Consider the following 21,108-nt stretch of genomic DNA (forward strand, 5'->3'; position numbering starts at 1 on the left):
GGGCCTCAGTAGTTGTAGCTCACGGGTTCAGTAGTTGTGGCTCGTGGGCTCAGTAGTTGTGGCTCGCGGGCTCTAGAGCACAGGCTCAGTAGTTGTGGTGCACGGGCTTAGTTGCTCTGAGGCATGTGGGATCTTCCTGGACCAGGGCTCAAACCCGTGTCCCCTGCACGAGCAGGCAGATTCTTAACCACTGTGCCACCAGGGAAGCCCCTACTTATCCATTTTAAACCTTGCATTGTACCTCCTGCAATGAGAGGTAAGGCTCACATACACAGGCCTTACCTAGTTACTCTGTGCCTCTTCACAGCTGTCTTTCTGGACATTTTCTTCATTCCTCTTCTGAGTTGAAGCTACTCTTTTCCTGGATCCCAGATCTTCCTCTTTCTTAGTAGTGCTGGATTATATCCTCAAGTAACTTCCTAAGACAGCATGTGAAAGAGAAACTTTCTGAATCCTTATAGGTCTAAAAATGTCTTTGTGTTCAAAACCTCACACTTGATTAATAATTTGGCTTGGTATAAAATTCTGAATTGGTAGTCATATCCCTTTAGAACAGTGCTGTCCGGTAGACCTTCTGCAATGATGGAACTGTTTCATATCTGCATTGTCCACTATGGTAGCCACCAGCCAGTGTGGCTATTGAATGCTTGATATGTGGCAAATATATACCTGAGGAACTGAATTTTTTATTTTATTTCATTTTACTTTAAATTTAAATAGCTGCATGTGACAGTGAGCCTTAGCTCATTGGAGGCATTGCTTTATTTTTTTATACCTACTGTTACTGATAAGAAGTCTGATGTTTGTATGAATTTATTGTTTTATAGTAAACCTAATTTTTTTTTCCCTTTGGAAGCTTTCAGCCTCCTGATTCCTGATGCTCTGAAATTTCACAGTCTGTATAACTTTGAGTCATTTTTCATTCAGTGTGTTGCACACTTGAAGGGCCCTTTGAATATGAAGGCTCATGTCTTTCATCTGTGGAAAATTTGTCTTTTTTATTCTTTCTGGGAGATTTCTTCAACTCTTCTGTTGTTGGTTTTTTTTTTTTTTAAGCAATCATATTTTTATTTCCCACCAGCTTTCTTGCTTCTTTTCATTGCATTTTATTCTCATCTTACTGATAAAATACCTTTTTTAATATCTTTGAGTATTCAAGTTTTTTGGTCCCTAAATTATCTCTTTTCTCTAGGGTCATTTTTTTTTTTCTGTTTATCTGGGTCTTTTTTTTCTTTAATGCTGTAGCTTCTTCAGTGTATAGTGATGTGATTGTTAATTGTACATATTTAAGAATATGAGCCATTTAAAAAGCTGTTTAAAGGGGCTTTTGTAAATGGTTAGGTTTAGAAATGGTTAGGTTTTGTAAATGGTTAGGTTTAGTTTTGGGTGAGCAACAAGACAGTTGGTTATCACCCCAGGGCTCTTCCTAAGAGCCCTGCACCTCTAGGATTTTGCAGGGTAAGATCAGTTCCTTCCTGTGCTGAAGCTGCTCCCTTGTTCTCTAGGCCAGAGCTTCCTGCATCTTGCTTCTTTGGTCATTCCTATTCCACTCGCCTGCAACCTGCCAAAAATTTTCAGAAATCTCTTCGCTCTGATATCCCTTCTCACCCTTCATTCCTTTTTTTTTTTTTTTTTCATTTTGGTGAGATTAATTTTTAGATTCCTTTAGTATCGTTTTGAAGGGCTTCAGGGAGGGAATAGAGATAATCTCATGTACGTTCATTTTCTTTTGGAAACCAGAAATCTTTGTACTCCAGGAAAAATAAATCAACCCTGCTTTTTGAAAAATGTATAAGTCTTTTTCTTTGTCACAGGAAGTCTTACCTATATTCTTGAAAACCAATAACAACTGGAATTCTCCAGTTGCTAAGTTCATAATGGAGGAGCAAGGCTTGGGACTAATCAGACTGTTGGAGACCCAAGAGGAGGATGTGGTCCTGCTAACTGCCGGAGAGCATAAGAAAGCAGTAAGCAACATTACCTCCTGGCATCTGTGCTGTTGATGCTGAATGATGCCTCTCTTCTCCTGTGTGTATAGTACATATTTGAAATTGACTGTTAATTTCATAAATTGGAGCTGCTCTGCACGAGTTTTTATGTCTTTTGGCACTGTAATAAAATACACTGTATAAAAACTAGAGTTTTTTTCATCAGCTAACAGCCTACATTGGCATTGCTCACAGTGATTAGATCTGGCTCTAGGAAAGCCACTTAGGTAGAGAGCTATTGGTATTTGTTGTACAACTGTGAAAAAATATTTTCATTTTTGAAGTTTTACAGATTAAGAAAAGTTGGTTGTCCCAAACTTTTGTACATAATGCATTCCTGAAAATGTGGAGGGACAGGTCAGACTGCTGGAGGGCTACTGGGCTGGCAGATACCCCTGGCCCTACTTGGTTGAGGCAGTACCCTTTTTCCTCAGGAGCAGCAGCTGGGAGGTGGTGCAGGCTGCCATGCACTGGCTAAATCACCATTCTTCAGGAGACGTATGGAACAATGGATTTAACTTTGGAGATCATTATAAAATATACAAAGTGTGGTATAAAACTCAAACATGAATATTGAAAATATACTGTAAAGATCAAACACGATAAAAACTCGTCCTTGGGAATTCCCTGGTTAGGACTCGGCACTTTCACTGCCGGGGCCCGGGTTCAGTTCCTGGTTGGGGAACTAAGATCCCGCAAGCCATGGGGCGCAGCAAAAAATAAATAAATATTCATCCTTACAGTACAGTATAATATGATATCCTTATAGTGTCTGATTAGTACTTTATCAAGTTCATTCTTCTAATTTATATTTGCACTGTGCCTATTTATCATTATATCTTCCAAAGGAAAAGTTTCAGAGCTTGGCTACAAAGCTAAATATAATCCACTGTCCTTACCTTTCCCTGCAATAGTAGAGTGAGAAAAGCTATGTAATTACAACTTTTCTTGATATTACACCCTTCTTTTTTTTTTTTTGGCCACACCACGCAGCTTGTGGGATTTTAGTTCCCCGACCAGGGATTGAACCTGGGCCCTCGGAAGTGAAGCATGGAGTCCTAACCACTGGACTACCAGGGAATTCCCTACAGTCTTTTTTATTTTTAATTAATTCATTTATCAACATTAGTTTTTAATACCAGCCATGAGCCAGTAGTGTTAAATTTGCTGGGGGATGCACCAGTTAATTACAAATTTTATTGTCAATGCATTTCTTAAAAAAGAATTTGGGATTTTGTATTAAAAATCCTGCTGCAAATTCATTTGGCTATTAAACTTTCCCCTGGCATAAACTAAAACTGCTCCTGTTCTCTTCCCAGAAAGGCATCACTCTAATTTCTATTGGGACTTCCTTGAGAGAATGCTAGAAAGCAGATTTACGAGGAATAACATTAGCATTCTGAATATGTCACAGTGAAGGTGCCCTTTGTGGATATCTAAGTGTCAGATAGAATAGGCTACAGAGTGACACCCTGTGCATGTCTGCAGGCATGTCTCCAGTTCTGACTAATTGCCCTTTCTCAGGGATGCCCTGCCTGTCATCATTAGCACTTATCACAGCACTCTCTGTTTGCCCACAACTGTTTCAAGTACTTGGTGTATATTAACTAACTTAATCCTCATGCCAACCCTATTGAGAGAAGTATTGATACTGTTACCATTTTAAAAGATAAGAAAACTGAGGCACAGAGGTTGAGAATTTGTTCACACTCACACAGCTAGGAGGTAGAGGAGAGGAGCCAGGTTTCTAACCCACAAAGTCCAGGTCCAGAAGTCACCTTCTTAATGTAACCTCTAATCCATACTGTCTGTCTAATAACAGCCAACATTATTGAACATTAAGTGTGTTCCAGGCTCTCATCAGTTCCTTACCACAACCCTTCAGGAACAGTAAGGAAATAATAATCATAATAGCTGGTTCGTATTAGAGAGCTTATCTGACTTGATCTTCACAACAGTCTTTGGAGTAGATATTTCTATCTCCATTTTACTATGGAAAAAGGTGCAGAGAAGTTAGTCAGTAGCCAAAGTGAGATACAGACCCAGGTTAATCAAGCTCTGATACCTGTGTTCTCAGTCACTGTGTTGGCAGATACTCACCAAGTCGGCTGAGTCTGACGATTCTCAACCATGTCGCAGTCAGATCATCCTCAGATCTTTCTCTCCTGAGAGGCTAAGAGCATCTCATCTGTAAATTGGCTAATCCTTTCTCAGAGAAAGGCCTGGCTTTAGAATCCATGTTGTGTCATTTTCTGCCTACTCTGTCACAGCAGTTAGCTCAACGTTTGTATCTTCTGTTTGCAGTGCTCTTTGTTGGGAAAATTACGACTGGAGTGTGCTGACCTTCTAGAAGCAAGAGGAGTGGTGCTTCGTGACCCAGCTCTGTTCTCTTTCCTTTGGGTTGTGGATTTCCCCCTCTTCTTTCCCAAGGAGGAAAATCCCGAAGAGCTGGAGACAGCCCATCACCCATTTACTGCTCCCCACCCCAGTGACATCCACCATCTTTACACTGAGCCCCAAAAGGTAACATATCTATACTTCCAAATTAAAAGGAAATATGGAAACAAGGCAAAGAACTTCAGGTTTCATAGTCTGACCCAGTTCTAGAAGCCCCAGAAGAAATTGCTGGGTTTAAGCCATTGTCTCTAAGTAGCTACAGGCTCTTCAACGTACAGAACAGAAAACCAGAGATTTTCTCTAACATAGAGGCTCTTTGAATCTTCTAGGTCCGTAGCCAACACTATGACTTGGTTTTAAATGGCAGTGAGATAGGAGGTGGTTCTATCCGAATTCATGATGCAGAGCTACAGCATTACATCCTGGCAACAGTACTAAAGGTAACATCATCTTCTAACTTGGCCTTTGTAAAAAACTGTAATATTTGTCTGTTTTGTTAAAATTTGTTATGAATGGAGGATTCACTAGATATAGAATAGTATCAGCTTATTTCTCTACCTTTAGTGTTAGACTTTGAAAAATAAATAATAATATGTATTTTTTAGTGACTACTATATGCCAGGCACTAGGTACCTTATACACATGGACACATTTAATCCTCACAGTTACTTTTTTTTTTTTTAATTTATTTTTGGCTGCATTGGGTCTTTGTTGCTGCACATGGGCTTTCTCTAGTTGTGGTGAGCGGGGGCTACTTTTTGCTGCGGTGCACGGACTTCTCACTGCGGTGGCTTCTCTTGTTGCAGAGCACGGGCTCTAGGCACGTGGGCTTCAGTAGTTGTGGCTCGTGGGCTCTAGAGCACAGGCTCAGTAGTTGTGGTTCGCGAGCTCTAGACGCAGGCTTAGTAGTTGTGGCACATGGGCTTAGTTGCTCCGTGGCATGTGGGATCTTCCCAGACCAGGGCTCAAACCCATGTCCCCTGCATTGGCAGGTGGATTCTTAACCACTGCGCCACCAGGGAAGTCCCTCACAGTTACTTTTTAAATTAAGACCTTTATTCTACTCATTTTAAAGATAAGAAACTGAGGCAGATGAATTAATTTGCCCAAAGTCACACAGCACAGAAGCAGAGCCAGGATTCGAATCCAGGCAGGTTGGTTCTTGAACCCAAGCTCCTAAACTCCTAACCACTGCACTGCTCAAAAAAGGATGCAGTCTGAAATGACTGAAAATGTTGATAATGTTAGAGAAAGAGAGAAAGGTTTGAAAGGATTTTATGTCACTTAGTATTTGAGGTGGGGATAGATTTTAATGACAGAGTGGGTTAATCAGAATTTTCAAAAGAAGAGTCTCTATAGATGCAAGCCTAAGAATCTGCAGTTTGTTGATGACTCTTTAGGAGGCTAGGATAGATTTTAGGAAGGCAAATGTCCAAGAGTCTGATCCTAAAAGATCATTTTGTGGGATTAACTAACAGGGGTGAGGTGGGATAGAGGAACTTTATTTCTTTTTTTTTTATAAATTTATTTATTTTATTTATTTATTTTTGGCTGCATTGGGTCTTCGTTGCTGTGCATGGGCTTCTCATTGCCATGGCTTCTCTTGTTGTGGAGCACGACTCTAGGCACGCAGGCTTCAGTAGTTGTGGCTTACGGGCTCAGTAGTTGTGGCTCATGGGCTCAGTATTTGTGACTCGCGGGCTCTAGAGTGCAGGCTCAGTAGTTGTGGCGCATGGGCTTAGTTGCTCTGGGGCATGTGGGATCTTCCTGGACCAGGGCTCAAACCCGTGTCCCCTGCATTGGCAGGCGGATTCTTAACCACTGTGCCACCAGGTAAGTCCCAGGAACTTTATTTCTAAGAATAGGATTGGAGAACTCTACACCAAATTCCCCCTTTAGCTTTAAAAACATTGCAAACTCCCTTAACTTTTCTCCTCTTAAGCCAAAGCCCCTAGTGTTTCCCAGCCTATTTTTTTCATTCCTTTCAAGCTTCTCAAAATGTCAGTGAGAATACACTGCTTCCACTTCTTCCCTACCCACCAGTGTTTCTCAGCCCTTCTGCACATTAGAACAGAATCACCTGGAAAGCATTAAAAACAAACAAAAAATACACTCACTGCTCCTTACCAGACCAATTAAATAAAAAGCTCTAGACGTGAAGCTTGGGCATTTGTTTCTTAAAATCTTGCCACTTGATTGTGATCTGTAGACTGGTTAGGGAACCATTTCAGACACATTTTCAACATTTCTACAGGTATTGCCTCACAAAAGTAACTTGCATGGTCACCAAATCCAGCGGTCTGTTGTTGGCCCACACGCCATCCTACCTTCTGGCAGCATCAGCATTGTTGCCCTTCTAATAGCGTTCTCTCCTCTTGGTCCCTCTGACAGATCCTGTTCCTTCTTTCATCCTACCTTTCTGAGGCCACATCTCCATGTCCTTAATTGGTCTTACCCTGTCTGCATTACCAGCATAATAATAGCTGCATTTACTGAGCCTCAGGCATTTCCCTGCATGTTGTAGTATCAGTGACTTGTCATATTCTCTTGCTAAACTGTAAACCTCTTAAGGTACTTTTTAAACTCAACTTTTATTTTCCCTTTAGCAACTAATTGTATTGTGTGGCACCTAGTGGACCCTCAGTGTGTATTTAAATTGAATTATCTTTTGAATTTCAGGAAGACGTGAAATTGCTCTCCCATCTGCTCCAGGCTTTAGATTATGGGGCGCCCCCTCATGGAGGAATTGCCATAGGTAAACAATCTGTCCTTTTACAAGCTAAAATTAATTCTGTATTTAATTCTGTAGCTCTAAGTGTCAAATTTGGACGCTCAGCTTATGGGTAAAGGGTGAGGTTAGGGGGAGTGGAGGAGTAAAGAGGGTAGGGGGTGAGCCCAAGGGTTCTAAAGAATTTAATTTGGTGTTTTTCATTTTGATGATTTTTTTTTTTGGCCACACCATGTGGCTTGTAGGATCTTAGTTCCCCAACCAGGGATTGAACCCGGGCCCTCAGCAGTGAAAGCACTGAGTCCTAACCACTGGACCACCAGGGAATTCCCTGATGATATACTTTAAAAATATACTTAACCATTAATAAAGATAAAACTTAACTGATAATTTGCATTTGAAAGATTTTTTAATAGAATGAAACTACAGTCTTAAGTCAACATTGCTCAAATCCCTGGAGGCTCACAGACAAATTCATAAGAGTGTGAAAAGTACTGCTCCACAGTATTCAGCTTGTGCGAAAGTAGGAATATGCCAGTGCCTTTTTTTTTTAATTAAATTTTATTGGAGTATAGTTGCTTTACAATGTTGTGTTTGTTTCTGCTATACAGCAAAGTGAATCAGCTATGTATATACATATATCTCCTCTTTTTTGGATTTCCTTTCTATTTAGATTACCACAGAGCATTGAGTAGAGTTCCCTGTGCTGTACAGTAGGTTCTTACGTGGAAACTAGAAAAATGATACAGATGAACTTATTTGCAAGGCAGAAATACAGACACAGACGTAGAGAACAAACATATGGATACCAAGCGGGGAAGGGGAGGGTGTGATGAATTGGGAGACTGGGATTGACATATATACACTACTATGTATAAAATAGATAACTAATGAGAGCCAGTGCCTTTCTGATGGCCTTGGTTGCTCACACTGCTTGTTTTATCAAACAAGGAAGAATGTGAGAAGTTCTAGGTAGCTTACCTAGATTGTAGGCTCTCAACAATAGGGACTTCCTTCTGTGTTTTTGGAGTCCCCTGCACAGCACCTAATTTTGTTCAATCTTCAGTACGCCCTTGCTCAGGACTCATTAATTGCTGTGACTATTAATCCCAGTAGCATGTGAATATTAGTCCTGAGCACTTTTCTGGAATGAGATAAAAGAAACCTCTCATACAAACAAAAGTTCTCTAAAAAGGCAGGGAACTATGCTTAGCTGCAACTTATTAAAGGTTCTTACTTAAAAGTTTTCTACAACCTTTATAGAAAAATTAAGTCACCCCCAACCTTAGGTTACATTCTCATCTATTAACTTTGTATTTTACAGGGTTAGACAGACTGATGTGCCTTGTCACTGGAGCGCCAAGCATCAGAGATGTCATAGCCTTCCCCAAATCTTTCCAGGGGCATGACCTTATGAGCAATGCCCCAGATTCTATCCCGCCTGAGGAACTGAAGCCCTATCATATCCAGGTCTCCTGGCCAACAGACTCAGAAACAAAAGAGAGTTCATTGAATCATCCATGCCATCCAGAAAGTTGAGCTTTTGAGTTTTGTCCTCTTTGCTTCCCCAAGGCTAAAATCAGATCTGGAGTTCAGCCACAGATCTGACTTCAAGTTTTTAAATGGAAGGAATCCAGGCAACATTCTTCACCTCAATGAAGAAACAGACAAAAGGTATCCAATTTTAACGAGAGCATGCATTATTAGGATTATTTTATTTGGGACTTTTTTGAAGTTTCTTTTTACTTGGAGAGGTGTGAAACATGGCTTTTTGACAGAGTAACGTAATGGCATAGTGTTTTCTAATCATGTTTTTCATACCCCAATAGTAGATTGTTCTCTTAGGACAGAGCTAATCAAACCATATGTGAAATGTGGGAAGATTCTTGCCCCTTTAGACTGGTCCGTTGATGGAGGGGTCAGTTCAACCAGCCTCATCAAGAGAATCCTATAAAGGAAGCTGGATAATGACATTTAAGCTATCGACATAATATAGTGAGAAGCAACATGATATAAAGTAAAACATCACTGAAATAAAAGTCACAAAATCTTAATCAGTGCTTTACCTTGCAAGTTGTATAAACCTCTCTTAGCGTCCCTTCCTGCATGTGTGAAATGTAAACAGTACTTGCCCTGGCTCCCTCACTGGCCTCTTCTTGCCAGAATCCTAGGAGATAATATATGTGGAAGATAGTGTGAGTAAAAATGCTTTGAAAATCTTTAAAGCATTACTTAAATGTAAGATGATGATATTATCCATCTGTAGACAGTATACAGATATATCTATGTATTTTATAGTTTAAGGTTAAACAAAACTGACATCTGTGGTAAAAGGAAAACAGTAATTTCATTAATCAGTATTCTGCTTGTATTTCTATTTTTTTAAATAATCATTAATCCCTGAATAACACTTTCCCTCAATTATAAGTAACTGAAAATATTAATTGACCTTAAACCAACCTCAAATGTAGAAAAGTGAACACTGAAACTCATTGTGATTTTCTTATACGTTCTGTTGACACAAATAAAGGCTTATAATTAATTAGTAATTATAAAATGGGAATAAGGCCTTGATTAATGACATTGTTCTTTTCTACTTTATCTTCACTTTTGCCTTGACATTCTTTTGATTTACAATTTACACCAAATATCAGTCTTATATTCCAGCCTATTTTTCTCAGTGCTGTAAGCAGTTTGATACTACAATCTTTCTGTTTGAAAATAAAATCAGCTTTGCTTCCAGGTCTAATTTGTTATGCTCAATAGGCTGTGAAGAGTGTGACCTTCACTGATGCCATTAAGTGGAGCTTTTCCCAAAAGTTTGTCCTTTAACCCAGTCTCTCCCCATTTGTGGATGTACTCTGGAGCCAGAAAATTCTTGCTGGCAGAGTTCTTATGATGAGAAAGGCATCCAACTCTGCCTACCCTTTCTCAGTGGAGGGAATTTCTAGAGATGCCCTTTATTAGGTAAGAAAATGCAACTTTACATTCATTTACCCCACATCTGCATTACCTAGTTTCTAAATATAATAAATTTACTATTAACTGTTTAGAACCTAATTCTGACCAAAATATTGTCTTTCTATCCTGGAAATGAGAGTTACAGAAGATACCCAAAATCCAGAGACTATTTTCTAGGCTACAGACACCAAAGGCCCCAAGTCCCCAGATGTCATACAATCTCGTGTTGGCATCACAGAGACATAGTCACTTTGGGCATCACTCAGCTTTTCTTCAGTCCTGCCTGTCAGGAAAAAGAAAAGCTTATTCTGAAATCCAGGGAAATGTCACTATTTATTCTTTTTTTTGGCCACACCACGCAGCTTGCGGGATCTTAGTTCCCTGACCAGGGATTGAACCCAGGCCCTCAGAAGTAAAAGCGTGGAGTCCTAACCACTGGACTGCCAGGGAATTCCCATTAATTAAATATTTTCTCAAAAATAAAGAAGCTCGTTACTGATAAAGTTGGAAACAACACAACCAGAGTTTTGGAACACACAAACTAATTGTAAACTGTAAGCCAGGTTTCAGTTCCAAGTCCAATCTCCCCAGCCTCCTAGGGAATTTAGATTTATTCTATGTTGCAAGTTTTAAAAACAAGGTAAGCAACTGCCAGCTACAATATCGATAGTTATCACTGGCTTCAAGAGAGCTTTGTCTTATGAGCAATTTCTCCTTGTTGGGAAGAGATGTGTTAGATGATGAGTGTGACGTTTTATGCTCGTGGGCTTTGGCTTTTATGTCATTTTATGCTCATGGGCTTTGGCGGAATAAAACAATGCATCTATACAGCTGCACTGTCTTTTCCCAGAGTTCCCCTTTCTGAAGAACCAGAACTGTGCTGTGACACTGATCACATTCCTTGCTGCTGATTTTTTGTTAAGCCTAACTCATCCTAAAGATGCTGCCTTAAGGATACTTTTTTCTTGTTTCATGGAAAGTGAGTTATTTCATGACATGAGAAATAACCAGTACACAATAAAAATATTAGATGGGATACCTATATAATAATTGCATATGTAAGGCATACATTAAGTGCACTTCTAAGTCAGTCTTCTGTGTTTAAGACGATGGACTTAGTAGAAAGAACTTGAGTTGGACATAACTGGATTTAATTCCTGGCTTTAACACTCTCTAGTTATGCAACCTTGGCCCAGTCATTTAACCTCTTTAGGCTCCTGTATCTTTACCTAGAATAGCAGTTCTCAAACATTTTGGTCTCAGGACTACTTACACTCTAAAAATTATTGAGGATCCCAAAGAGTTCTATATAGCTCTTTTATTGTAGCAGGAATTAAGATTTAAGATTAAGATTTAACCCATTACATGCTAGCAAAAATGGTAATTTTTATTTTTAAATTAATTATTTTCCCAAACAAAAATTAGTGAGAAGAGTGACACTGTTTCTGCAGATCTTTTTGATTTCTGGTTTAACAAAAGATACTGGATTCTCATATCTGATTCTGCATTCCATCTGTTGTGATATGTTGTTTTGGTTGAAATAGCTGAAGAAAATTTGGTCTCACATAAATTTGAAGTTAGAAGAGCGAGGAGTATTTCAATAGCCTTCTCTGAAAATTATGGATATTCTTTGATACTACACCAAAACTTGACAAGTTTCTTAAAGGTTAGTTGCAATGTGTAATCTGCAATCATATTGGTAAATTTTTCTAAAATCCATTGGTCTGTCTTATATTTTGAATACAACTGTGTTATGCATGGTTTTGTAACACTGCACATGGATCATTTGAAAAATATTGGATCACTGAATTATGCAGATCGTCCAGGTGTTGACAAATTTCATTAAACAATATCTAAAAAATCACATTGATTAACATCATGACTGATCTCATCCTAAGTCTTTAAGTATGGAGGTATAAGTGCACAGTGACAGATACAAGCTTTCCAAAATTGTAATTTTCATTTGAAAGCTTGAATTTTATCTTTGACAACTAATACCATCAGATTTTTTCCCAAACTCATTTGTTTTTTGAGAAAATATCTGCCAGTATCTGTGGCCTGGGCTTTGGTCTCTCTCCAGTTCCAAGGAAGAGAGGCTGAGGCTCTGGCGCATCTCTGCCTTCCCTTCTGCCTGAGTGGGAGAGGCCAGGTGGCCCTGGTGGCTGGAGGGGGCCTGCTGCATAAGAATGTGTATTCTCTTCACCAGGATAGGGAGACTGTTCAACCACCAGGAGCTCATACTTATCATTGTTGGACTGCATAATGCAGAGAGAACTACCATCCTTTACCAGTTTTCTGTGAATGAAGTTGTACATGCATCCCTTACAATAGGAAGCAATGTAGAAGAAATAGTGATTAATAATACACATTTCATAATGTGGGATACTGGTGGCCAAGAGTCTCTTCGTTCTTCCTGGAACACTTCTTACACTAACAGAGTTTGTAATAACAGTTGTGGACAGTACAGAGAAGGGATTGCTGTAACTGAGGAACTCTATAAATTGTTAGCCCATGAAGACCTAAGGAAAGCTGCATTGCTGATTTTTGCTAATGAACAAGATGTTAAAGAATGCATGGCTATAGTAGAAATCTCCCAGTTTTTGAAAATAATTTCTGATATATATTAAAGATCATTTGTGGCATATACAGGTATTCTGTGCTCTTACTGACCAGGGATTATGCCAAGGACTTGAATGGATGACATCATGACTTAAGATTAGATGATCTCTACTGCCCTCTTCTCTTAGCTTTTGTATAATTGAAAACTGCAAAAATTAATAGTTTAGATATATTTACAATGAACTGATTTAAACTTTTTCTATAAGAAAAATTAAGACCACTTCTTTGAAAACAAAGATGAAGTCTCACCTTCCAATCTGCTTTCTCATTAGTTCCTTCCAAAGTGAGGTTTTAAAGCTGTGATGGATATTTTTCTCATAATGAATCTCTCAGGACATTGTATAAGCTGTGTTAAATACAAAGGGAGGGGGGAGAGGAAGACACTTTTGAGTCTTATTATCAATATAATCCTCCCTAGTTGAATGTTCTCTTCTTTTCCCACTAAGTCAAAATGCAGATCACAGATATTCGGTTTCCAATATTTTAAAATGTTACTTATGAAAAGTATTTTGCATAAGGTTGTGTATGTATTGTGTGTATACAGCAAGTTCAAGTTAATGACTTTATGTTCTAAAGAAAAGTGAATAACACAAAAATTAATAATATCCTTATGAGTACTGGCATTGGTGTTAGAGACATTTTACAAGTATCCTCTGTATTCTCTGTATTGTACTAACCAACCCCAAACCATTGAGCTGCCCTTTTAAAGAAAAAAAGGAAAAAGCTTGACATTTTGTACCTAATTTTTTGGTTGATCAAATCACATACATAGAAACATGTAATCCAAATGAGTGGATTATCTATCAAAGTCTTGGCTTAGTAGTACAAATAGGCAGAATTACACATTGAGCAATTATCACATTCTTCCCTTTGTTGGACCTTATGCCATGTAAGTTACTGAGTACAGGCACATCTTTTATTGCACTTAGCTTTTTTTTTATTGTGCTTTACAGATAATGCATTTTTTGTTTAATGGCAACCCCGAGTCTAGCAAGTCTATCCACTCCATTTTTCCAATAGCATTTGCTCACTTCATGTCTCAGTGTCACATTTTGGTAATTCTTGCAATATTTAAAGCTTTTTCATTATTATATTTGCATTGGGGATCTGTGATCAGTGATCTTTGATGTTACTACTATGACTCACTGAAGGCTGAGATGGTTAGTATCTTTTAGCAGTCAAGTTTTGTTTCATTTCGGCTGCGCCTCGTGGCTCACAGGATCTTAGTTCCCCGGTTCAATCCCTGAACCGGGGCCACGGCAGTGGAAGTGTCAAGTCCTAACCACTGGACTGCCAGGGAATTCCCAGCAGTCAAATATTTTTAAAGTATGTTTAACACAATATTAAAATCTACTATACTTTTTTAATGTACATCTTTTTTAAAGATATAATGCTATTGCGCACTTAGACTATAGTGTACACGTAACTTTTACATGTACTGGGAAAGCAATTCTGTGACTTGCTTTATTGTGATGGTCTGGAACTGAACTCACAATTATTTCCAAGGTGTGCCTATCAAGTGTAAATCCACTAATCAGCCAGTCGTTGTGATAAAAGTTATCAAGTAATTTTTTTTCAGCATTAATTGAAAACCATTGTGTGAAATGTCATCCCAGAGAATTAGCACCATATATTATCAAATTTAGCAGGAGTCTTCCTGGGTATTTAATTATATGTCAAGCATTTAAAGTGAACTTGAGATAAAAGCATATTTTCCAAGCAATGAAGATAATTTGAAATCTTATTGCTTAGAAGTTGGAATAGTTTGAGGGTTTTTTTGTTTGTAAGTTTTATCTTCTTACACTAAATACTTTTAAGGATTTGGTTTAAAACTGATCAACATGCTGTATTTTTACTAAGTAACTTGGCCCAACATACCCTTTGTTTGCTTAGGGTTTTTTCCCAGTATCTTAAAGTTGAAGGTATTTTTGTTACACTACCTTACCCTTGTTTTAAAAGATATTTTTGGATACTTTTTATATATCTTTTAAGCCCTGAAAATCTGCAGGCTAATCCAAACTGTCATGTTTTAGAATATTCAAGAAATAGCTACTCTTTTAGATTTCATGAAGAATTTTGATGAGTAATAGCACATACAATGTTGACAGAAATTTTCTAATATGAAATAATCCAAGCTGGCATGGGAGATCAGTAGGCCCACTATAGTTATTATACCTCTACGAGACCCGAGCACCCATGGATTTTGGTATCCACAGGGGGACCTGGAACCAACCCCCCAGATGCCAAAGGGTAACTAACACTTTAATATTTGGTCAACTTGCAGGGAGTTTCCTGGTGGTCTGGTGGTTAGGATTAGGTGCATTCACTGCTGTGGCCCGGATTCAATCTCAGGGGGAAGAGAGATCCCACGTTTCACAGCACAGCCAAAAAAAAATGTCAACTTGCTTTTATATAAACTGGTGTTTTGACTAGTTTTTAGAATAGTGTCTCAGTCAGTGGGAGTTTAAGTAAACGTTTTGGCATGCTAAGACTTAAAACCCCAATTTAATGTTCCTACACACCTGAAATGCCAAATTAGAAAGCAAGCTGAAATTTGATTGGCAGGCATTTACTTTTTAGGTGTTCCCAGAGCTAATGGTTTCCTTGGTATTTAGGAAATAACCAGCAACTCACCAGTTCACTAATTTTCTCATTAACTTGAACAAACCACATTCCCCCCCCCCACCAGAAATTTGCAAAACCAGTACCCATTTTCTGAAGGACATTATAACCACAGTATTACTGATCTCATTCTTAAAAGATCTCACTGTTCTAGGTTTTTCAATATGCATCTCCTAGATAGCACTGAAACCTGGTGCTTACTACAGCAAATGGAGATTTTTCCCAATTTCTGCACTCCTACCACTTAACATTAAGAGTTTCTGCTTTTCTCTGCAATTTTCAACAATGTATTTTAATGACTTAATTGCCCATTTTGGAAATTAAGTATCATTGAAGTTCCTGTGTTCTTTCAACATTTTCATTCCTGCAGAACTTTCTTGCACAGCACAAAGGTGGTTCAAGCTCATCTTTCACTTTTCCAGCCTCAGGCTACAATTCCAATGGTTGGTTTTCAACTGTGACAAACTGACCCAGGCACTTCACATTAAATCAGAAAATTTCTGCAAAAAATATGCCGTTGGGTCAATTACAAAAATGTCCTATTTCCCTTCGTTCATCTCATTAAATTGAAATGAGCACACTTCAGATGGTTCATAAATATTTATTAAAATTCAAAGTTGGAGAATTCCCTGGTGGTCCAGTGGTTAGGGCTCTGCGCTTCCACTGCAGGGAGCACGGGTTCAATCCCTGGTGGGGGAACTAAGATCCTACATGCTGTGCAGCATGGCCAATAAATACAATAGGCTTTAAAAAAAATTGAAAGTTGTTTCCTCTCCTATCCCATGAGCATCCATCCAGCTGCCTGCAAGAACAGAGAAACCATTTTAAGTCCCATTTCCATGCCAATTCTAATTGCATTTGGGATACACAGAATTATCAGATCTTTGAACATCATCAAGCAATCAGTGAGAGAGTTCAAGTTGGGGTGAGATCATCATGTATTCTGGAACAAAACAGTACTGATATTTTCAAGCCTCACCTGTCAACTGTTAAGCTGCATGACTGCTGTCATAAATGCCCTGAAAATAAAGACCATATATGTCAAATCACAGTAGAAGGGAAAAAACTTGTGATACTTGTTGATAAAGTAACCTCAGAATCAAAATGGAACGGTTTTACAGTGATATCATTCTATTCATTTGGCAGAATCATCACATCACTGGTTACATTCTAACTCACCATATATACCATAGACTGACTGACCTTGAAATCTTCAGGGTAACACATGTGCCTGTTTGAAAATAAAAGCCTTGTTTAAAATTTGCCCTTTCTCCCATTTTTTGTAGCCGATTTTTAAATTTTTCAAAGAATTCTAGGGCAGTGAACCTATTCTGTGCAAGGTGGATCTTTGTCACAATACATTTGTCCAAACCCAGAGAATGTACAACACCATGAGTGAACCCCAATGTACTACTGGACTCTGGGTGAAAAAATGTGTCAACTCAACATAGGTTCAAAATTTTAAGTCCCACTCTGGTGGTAGATGATGATGGGGAGGATGCTATATGGGAACCTACTGTTCAATTTTGCTATGAATCTAAAACTTCTCTGAGAAATGACTATCAAAAATAATCCGCTAAATTATTCATTCTGGTGTAATCTATAGTATATGCCATAAAAATTTCCTCACGTTAGCCTGTTCTTATCCAAAATGTAAATTCCTAATCCTGAAATTAACAGTACAGAACATCTGTTACACTTATCCAAATCCCTGAATATTTCTGTGAGACAGTGGCTGGTTTCCACTTTCATGGGTATATAAACAGAATTGTTGCAGCCAGATACATCAGATAGGAGCGAAAGACAGTATTTGCTCATCACTGTTAGTCTGCTGAACTATGTTATCATCATTGTATCGGCTTTATACCACAAAACACAGAAACCAAACTTGAGACTTCTATACCTTTGCTTAAAAGGTCTTGCTCCCTGCGTTGTAGCCAGTACCTCTCTTGTCACCTGCAAAAATTTAATGAAATTTAATCAAACTGAATAGGTAGTTAATAGGTAGATTTCAAAAATTTTCCAGATACCGTTTCAGTATTTAAAAATCTTCATTCTTTGTCAGAGAGATTCCCATCTGTTTAATTTTTTAAAAATCATCACTAACAGCATCTTGCTCAGTAACTAGGTAAGACTGATAAAACATACATACCTTTATATAAAAGATCTCCAAAATTTGCACCTGCAAAGAAGTATTTCTTTAAACACACTTCACAACAGCTTAATACTAAAGCCTGTTTATTTCTCAACAGTCCAACACCAGAAAACACTAACATAGGTCAACAACTACTAAGACCAGCACATTTTCGGAATATAAACCCAAATGCCAGTAGCCAAAGAACTGTTTTCATGTCTTACCCCAAGCAAGCCATCCATGGATAAAAACGTGTACCCAGGATCTATGAGAGAAATGATACACCTTTCATTAAAATGTCAATCTTATTGTCAATCTTATTCTTCTCACATTTGTCACAGGGTTCTTCAGTGTTAGATTTGTCTACATGCTCATTTCAGGTCAGACATTTGCTCAACATCATTACAAAAACCCTGTTCAGAGCATGCTCAACATGCACTTGCAAACCAGACATAGGAAATTAGCTTGGTAGTTAAACATTCCACTTTATCAGCATTCTCAGCTAACAGTTGAGGTTACTAAATTGTTTTTAACATTAATGCTTACCAAAAAGTTGGCCCGGACATGTCAAGGATTCAAGTCCACCTAAGAAATGAGAGTGGTTTTATAACAGCCAAATCAATTTTCTCCCCACAAATCTAAAAAGTGCCTGAAATCAGATAGAGCTAATTAAGACCTTCATGTTCAGTCAGTATTTGCTTATCATCACACAGGCTGCTCTCACAAATTAAGACAGTACAAGGATCTGGCTTTTATTTAATGTATTCAGCACACTGTTCAAACACTTTATGGGAAGACTGCTTCCTGTGCATTAGAAGGCAACCCTAAAAAGCCATTAGTGGCATTCTTTGTCATGCTTGCCCTGTCACCAATGTTTTCAGTTACGATTTTACTTACCCCTTGAACTTTCAGCTTAGTGCCTACATAGTGCTTAACTTCCTGCATAGTGCCTACAAAAAGAGAAACTAGTTAGTAGTGGTATTTTACTTACACCATCAGCAAAAGTTTTACTAACTCAGATACATCAGACAAATGGTATTATCTTTTTCATGATTCAGTCTGTTGAACTACGCAACCATCATAGTGTCTGTTTCCTCAGATCCCCCCTCATACTAAATATAAAACTAGAGTACAGCAATTTACATTTGAAAAAAAGGTGAGGAAAACCGTAATATAAGCACCAACATTGACTTGGCAATTTGTAACCCCTTATAAAAAGAAAAGAATTTGAAGTACTAGATAAACATGGACTATAAAAAAGGTTTCTCACCTGTTTGCCCATGGATACAGCATTAAGCTTGTGCTTTAAGACCTGGGAAGAAACAGTTTCACATAAACTTGGGTGCAATCTCTATGTTCTCTAAACCACCATTTTGTGTGCCTCAGTTAGCATAATGGTGGTAATAATTCTCGTCACCCTCACAGTCAAGAGTAGCAAATAAACTGTCATCATTGTGGCACATTCACTGGACTTTCAATCTAACTTCCCTTTTTCAGGGAATCTCAGTAACTCACCCCAGCAGCGGTTCTCATCCCTTTGGTACACAACTAGAAAATAGACAGAATAATCCAATAAAACATGCTGTGCTGCTAAGTTAATCACTAATGTCGTTAAGCAGTTAAGCCTCAGAATAGAATTTTTCAGAAATCCCTTCTGCCCACTACTCTTAAAACATCACAGGCTTAGCATAAAGACCACATCTAAGCAGATTTCATTCTTCCCACTGTATTTAGCCGTTACTTACCTGTCCACCAGAAGCCATCAAAAGCCACATTGCATTCATGCCTGGCACCGTTCCTAGGAAAGATTAGGTATTTTAAAAATTCATTTTGTTTTAAACCTAAGTTTAAACCTTACGTCGTGTCCATACCACGTAAGCAAGTCGTTTACACCACCCATAATTGCGCGAGAGCATTCCACATAATTAAGAACCACTGACGGAAATAATGGTGCAGTGAGGAATGCAGCCTTTAGAGAACCACGTGGCCTTCCTGAGAGCAAGTAGCTGAAGGAGACTCGGGCCGAGGTCTTTAACAAAGACCCACTCGGTGACTCGGCACGCGCCGCCCTCAGAGCCGTTGGCATTCATCAACAGTCTCAGATGTCCCTACCAACACAGGCTTCATCAGAGGCAGAGCCCGCGAGCCGGAGTTTTTCCGCAGTTCGGCCCAACAACCCGAGGAGTATAATTAGGTCGCGCCCGCACCCAACTCGCAATCCTCCATCATCTTCACCTTGTGAACCGTGCGATGGCCTGCGACTGGCCTAGAAATGCCAGCCGGCTTAAAAAGATCCTAACTGCCAAGAGCTGGAGGCCTCTCAGGCTAAGAACTTACTTAACAGCACACAAAACACACATATAGGAAGACCGTCTCGTACCTTCTAAAGACCGAGATGGCGTCCAGGCGCCTGTATATAAGGATTCTATTCCATGACGTCATGACGCAGACTTTCCGCCAGCGTCGGCTTCAACTCCTCCCCCTCTCATTCTCTTCCTCCTTCAGCAGCACCTCCGTCCAGTCCTCTAAGCCCGCCCCCTAGGCCCCGCCCCCTGGCCGCGCCCCGGGGCGGGGACACGACCGCCCACGTGACGCAGGGCTCCCCACCCTCCTACGGACTGAGGAGGAGGGGAAGAGAGGGGAGGGGGCGCGAGGGACGGAAAGCGCTGGGGAGGGGGAAGGGGGGCGGTGTAAGGGTGAGCGATTTCCTTCCGGCACGTCGCCCGCTCCGGGGGAGGGGGTGGGGGGTTTCACTTCCGGGACGGTGTTCCGGCCCATTCCGGCCCATTTCCACCCCCGGAGGTAGGTGCTGCTCCTTGACTGGGCTCGGGCCCCGCACAGCAGTCCCGCTGCCCTGCACTGGGGCCGCCTCGCCCGGTCTCCGCCGCAGCCTGCTCCTGGGGCGCTCAGCCACCTCCCTCCACCCCGCCTCAAGGCACCCGGAGACCTTCCACCCGCTTGGCCCCGGGCCGGGCTGAGCTGCCGGACCCGCCCCCTCGTGGGCCCCTCCCTCAGGACCCCGGGATGGGCAGCCCCCTCCCCAACGGCAGCCCGGACACACCCAGATACACACACCCACCTCTAGGCAGCTCCCCGCCCGCTTACGCCTACCGCCTGGACAGGGTCCCGGGGCGCCGCCCCCTTCCCGGTCCTCTACCCTCACCTGATTGCTCGCTTCCCGGCCGCACGCCTTGCTCCCCTCTCCGCCCCCGCTCCTCGGTGACATTTCGCCCCTCTGCTTTTTCCCCGTTCCCCATGCTTCCTAACGCGGACGAAAGCCACTCAAGTACCGGAGTGGCCAACCCCATGCAGTTCCCGATTCTCCCTCTTACAGCTCTCACCCCTCCAGTGCCGACGGTAGAGAAAGACCTTACTCCAGGGGCTTCCTCCTCACTGGGGAATTGCCGGGAAGAGCAAACAAAAAAGGCGCTGGTGTAGGCTCCAAAATAAACATCTGAATTCATGATGGCATCGACAGAGGCTCTTATTGGATTAAAAGTTTCAAAACAAACAAAAACGCTTTGGAAAAAGGTCAGATTGGCTAAAGTTGGTTCTTGAAAGCAGTGTATACACTTCCCTATTTACTGATAAGTGTGTGGTAAATGCAGGGCAATTCTGTGAGCTTGTCCAGATAAGTTCCTGAAGTTTCAGGTCTTAGG

The 21,108-nt window shown here is 40.2% G+C and overlaps 2 protein-coding genes, 10 non-coding genes and 1 pseudogene across 12 annotated transcripts in view; 3 read left to right on the forward strand and 10 right to left on the reverse strand.

Annotated features, from left to right (window-relative positions):
• Positions 1–2,902, forward strand: part of DARS2 (aspartyl-tRNA synthetase 2, mitochondrial) — a 28,470-nt gene extending 25,568 nt beyond the window's left edge. The window contains exons 14-15 of the mRNA XM_065880902.1: positions 1,815–1,967; positions 2,837–2,902. Of these exons, the coding sequence (XP_065736974.1) occupies positions 1,815–1,967; positions 2,837–2,902 (219 nt within the window). The remainder of the gene's footprint in view (positions 1–1,814; positions 1,968–2,836) is intronic.
• A 9,358-nt stretch (positions 2,903–12,260) lies between these two features.
• On the forward strand, positions 12,261–12,798 carry LOC136135376 (ADP-ribosylation factor-like protein 5A pseudogene; annotated as a pseudogene).
• A 3,385-nt stretch (positions 12,799–16,183) lies between these two features.
• On the reverse strand, positions 16,184–16,261 carry LOC136140748 (small nucleolar RNA SNORD81). Its single transcript, XR_010657658.1, has one exon. It is a non-coding gene; the product is annotated as a small nucleolar RNA SNORD81 (small nucleolar RNA).
• Positions 16,262–16,404: 143 nt separating this feature from the next.
• On the reverse strand, positions 16,405–16,480 carry LOC136140899 (small nucleolar RNA SNORD47). The gene has a single exon (XR_010657679.1). It is a non-coding gene; the product is annotated as a small nucleolar RNA SNORD47 (small nucleolar RNA).
• A 613-nt stretch (positions 16,481–17,093) lies between these two features.
• On the reverse strand, positions 17,094–17,174 carry LOC136140920 (small nucleolar RNA snR60/Z15/Z230/Z193/J17). Its single transcript, XR_010657683.1, has one exon. It is a non-coding gene; the product is annotated as a small nucleolar RNA snR60/Z15/Z230/Z193/J17 (small nucleolar RNA).
• A 168-nt stretch (positions 17,175–17,342) lies between these two features.
• LOC136140755 (small nucleolar RNA SNORD79) lies at positions 17,343–17,426 on the reverse strand. The gene has a single exon (XR_010657659.1). It is a non-coding gene; the product is annotated as a small nucleolar RNA SNORD79 (small nucleolar RNA).
• A 366-nt stretch (positions 17,427–17,792) lies between these two features.
• Positions 17,793–17,857, reverse strand: LOC136141073 (small nucleolar RNA SNORD78). The gene has a single exon (XR_010657705.1). It is a non-coding gene; the product is annotated as a small nucleolar RNA SNORD78 (small nucleolar RNA).
• Positions 17,858–18,102: 245 nt separating this feature from the next.
• On the reverse strand, positions 18,103–18,163 carry LOC136140914 (small nucleolar RNA SNORD44). Its single transcript, XR_010657682.1, has one exon. It is a non-coding gene; the product is annotated as a small nucleolar RNA SNORD44 (small nucleolar RNA).
• A 303-nt stretch (positions 18,164–18,466) lies between these two features.
• On the reverse strand, positions 18,467–18,536 carry LOC136141064 (small nucleolar RNA SNORD77). The gene has a single exon (XR_010657703.1). It is a non-coding gene; the product is annotated as a small nucleolar RNA SNORD77 (small nucleolar RNA).
• Positions 18,537–18,827: 291 nt separating this feature from the next.
• Positions 18,828–18,909, reverse strand: LOC136140718 (small nucleolar RNA SNORD24). The gene has a single exon (XR_010657652.1). It is a non-coding gene; the product is annotated as a small nucleolar RNA SNORD24 (small nucleolar RNA).
• A 162-nt stretch (positions 18,910–19,071) lies between these two features.
• LOC136141093 (small nucleolar RNA SNORD75) lies at positions 19,072–19,133 on the reverse strand. The gene has a single exon (XR_010657708.1). It is a non-coding gene; the product is annotated as a small nucleolar RNA SNORD75 (small nucleolar RNA).
• Positions 19,134–19,510: 377 nt separating this feature from the next.
• LOC136140907 (small nucleolar RNA SNORD74) lies at positions 19,511–19,590 on the reverse strand. The gene has a single exon (XR_010657681.1). It is a non-coding gene; the product is annotated as a small nucleolar RNA SNORD74 (small nucleolar RNA).
• Positions 19,591–19,889: 299 nt separating this feature from the next.
• Positions 19,890–20,887, forward strand: LOC136143793 (proline-rich protein 2-like). Its single transcript, XM_065901462.1, has 3 exons — positions 19,890–19,911; positions 19,955–20,145; positions 20,291–20,887. The coding sequence occupies exons 1-3, from the start codon at positions 19,890–19,892 to the stop codon at positions 20,885–20,887; spliced, it is 810 nt and encodes a 269-aa protein (XP_065757534.1).
• The last annotated feature ends 221 nt before the right edge of the window (positions 20,888–21,108 follow it).

The sequence above is a fragment of the Phocoena phocoena genome, chromosome 1 (genome assembly GCF_963924675.1).
Source record: "Phocoena phocoena chromosome 1, mPhoPho1.1, whole genome shotgun sequence".
Classification (NCBI taxonomy): Eukaryota; Metazoa; Chordata; class Mammalia; order Artiodactyla; family Phocoenidae; genus Phocoena; species Phocoena phocoena.

Bases quoted from the DNA above. Each gene is read 5' to 3' on its own strand.
- LOC136143793 (XM_065901462.1), top strand. From the start codon at position 19,890: ATGACGCAGACTTTCCGCCAGC. The intron at 19,912-19,954 runs GTCGGCTTCAAC...TTCCTCCTTCAG, and splicing joins GACGCAGACTTTCCGCCAGC to CAGCACCTCCGTCCAGTCCT. The intron at 20,146-20,290 runs GTGAGCGATTTC...GGCCCCGCACAG, and splicing joins GGAAGGGGGGCGGTGTAAGG to CAGTCCCGCTGCCCTGCACT.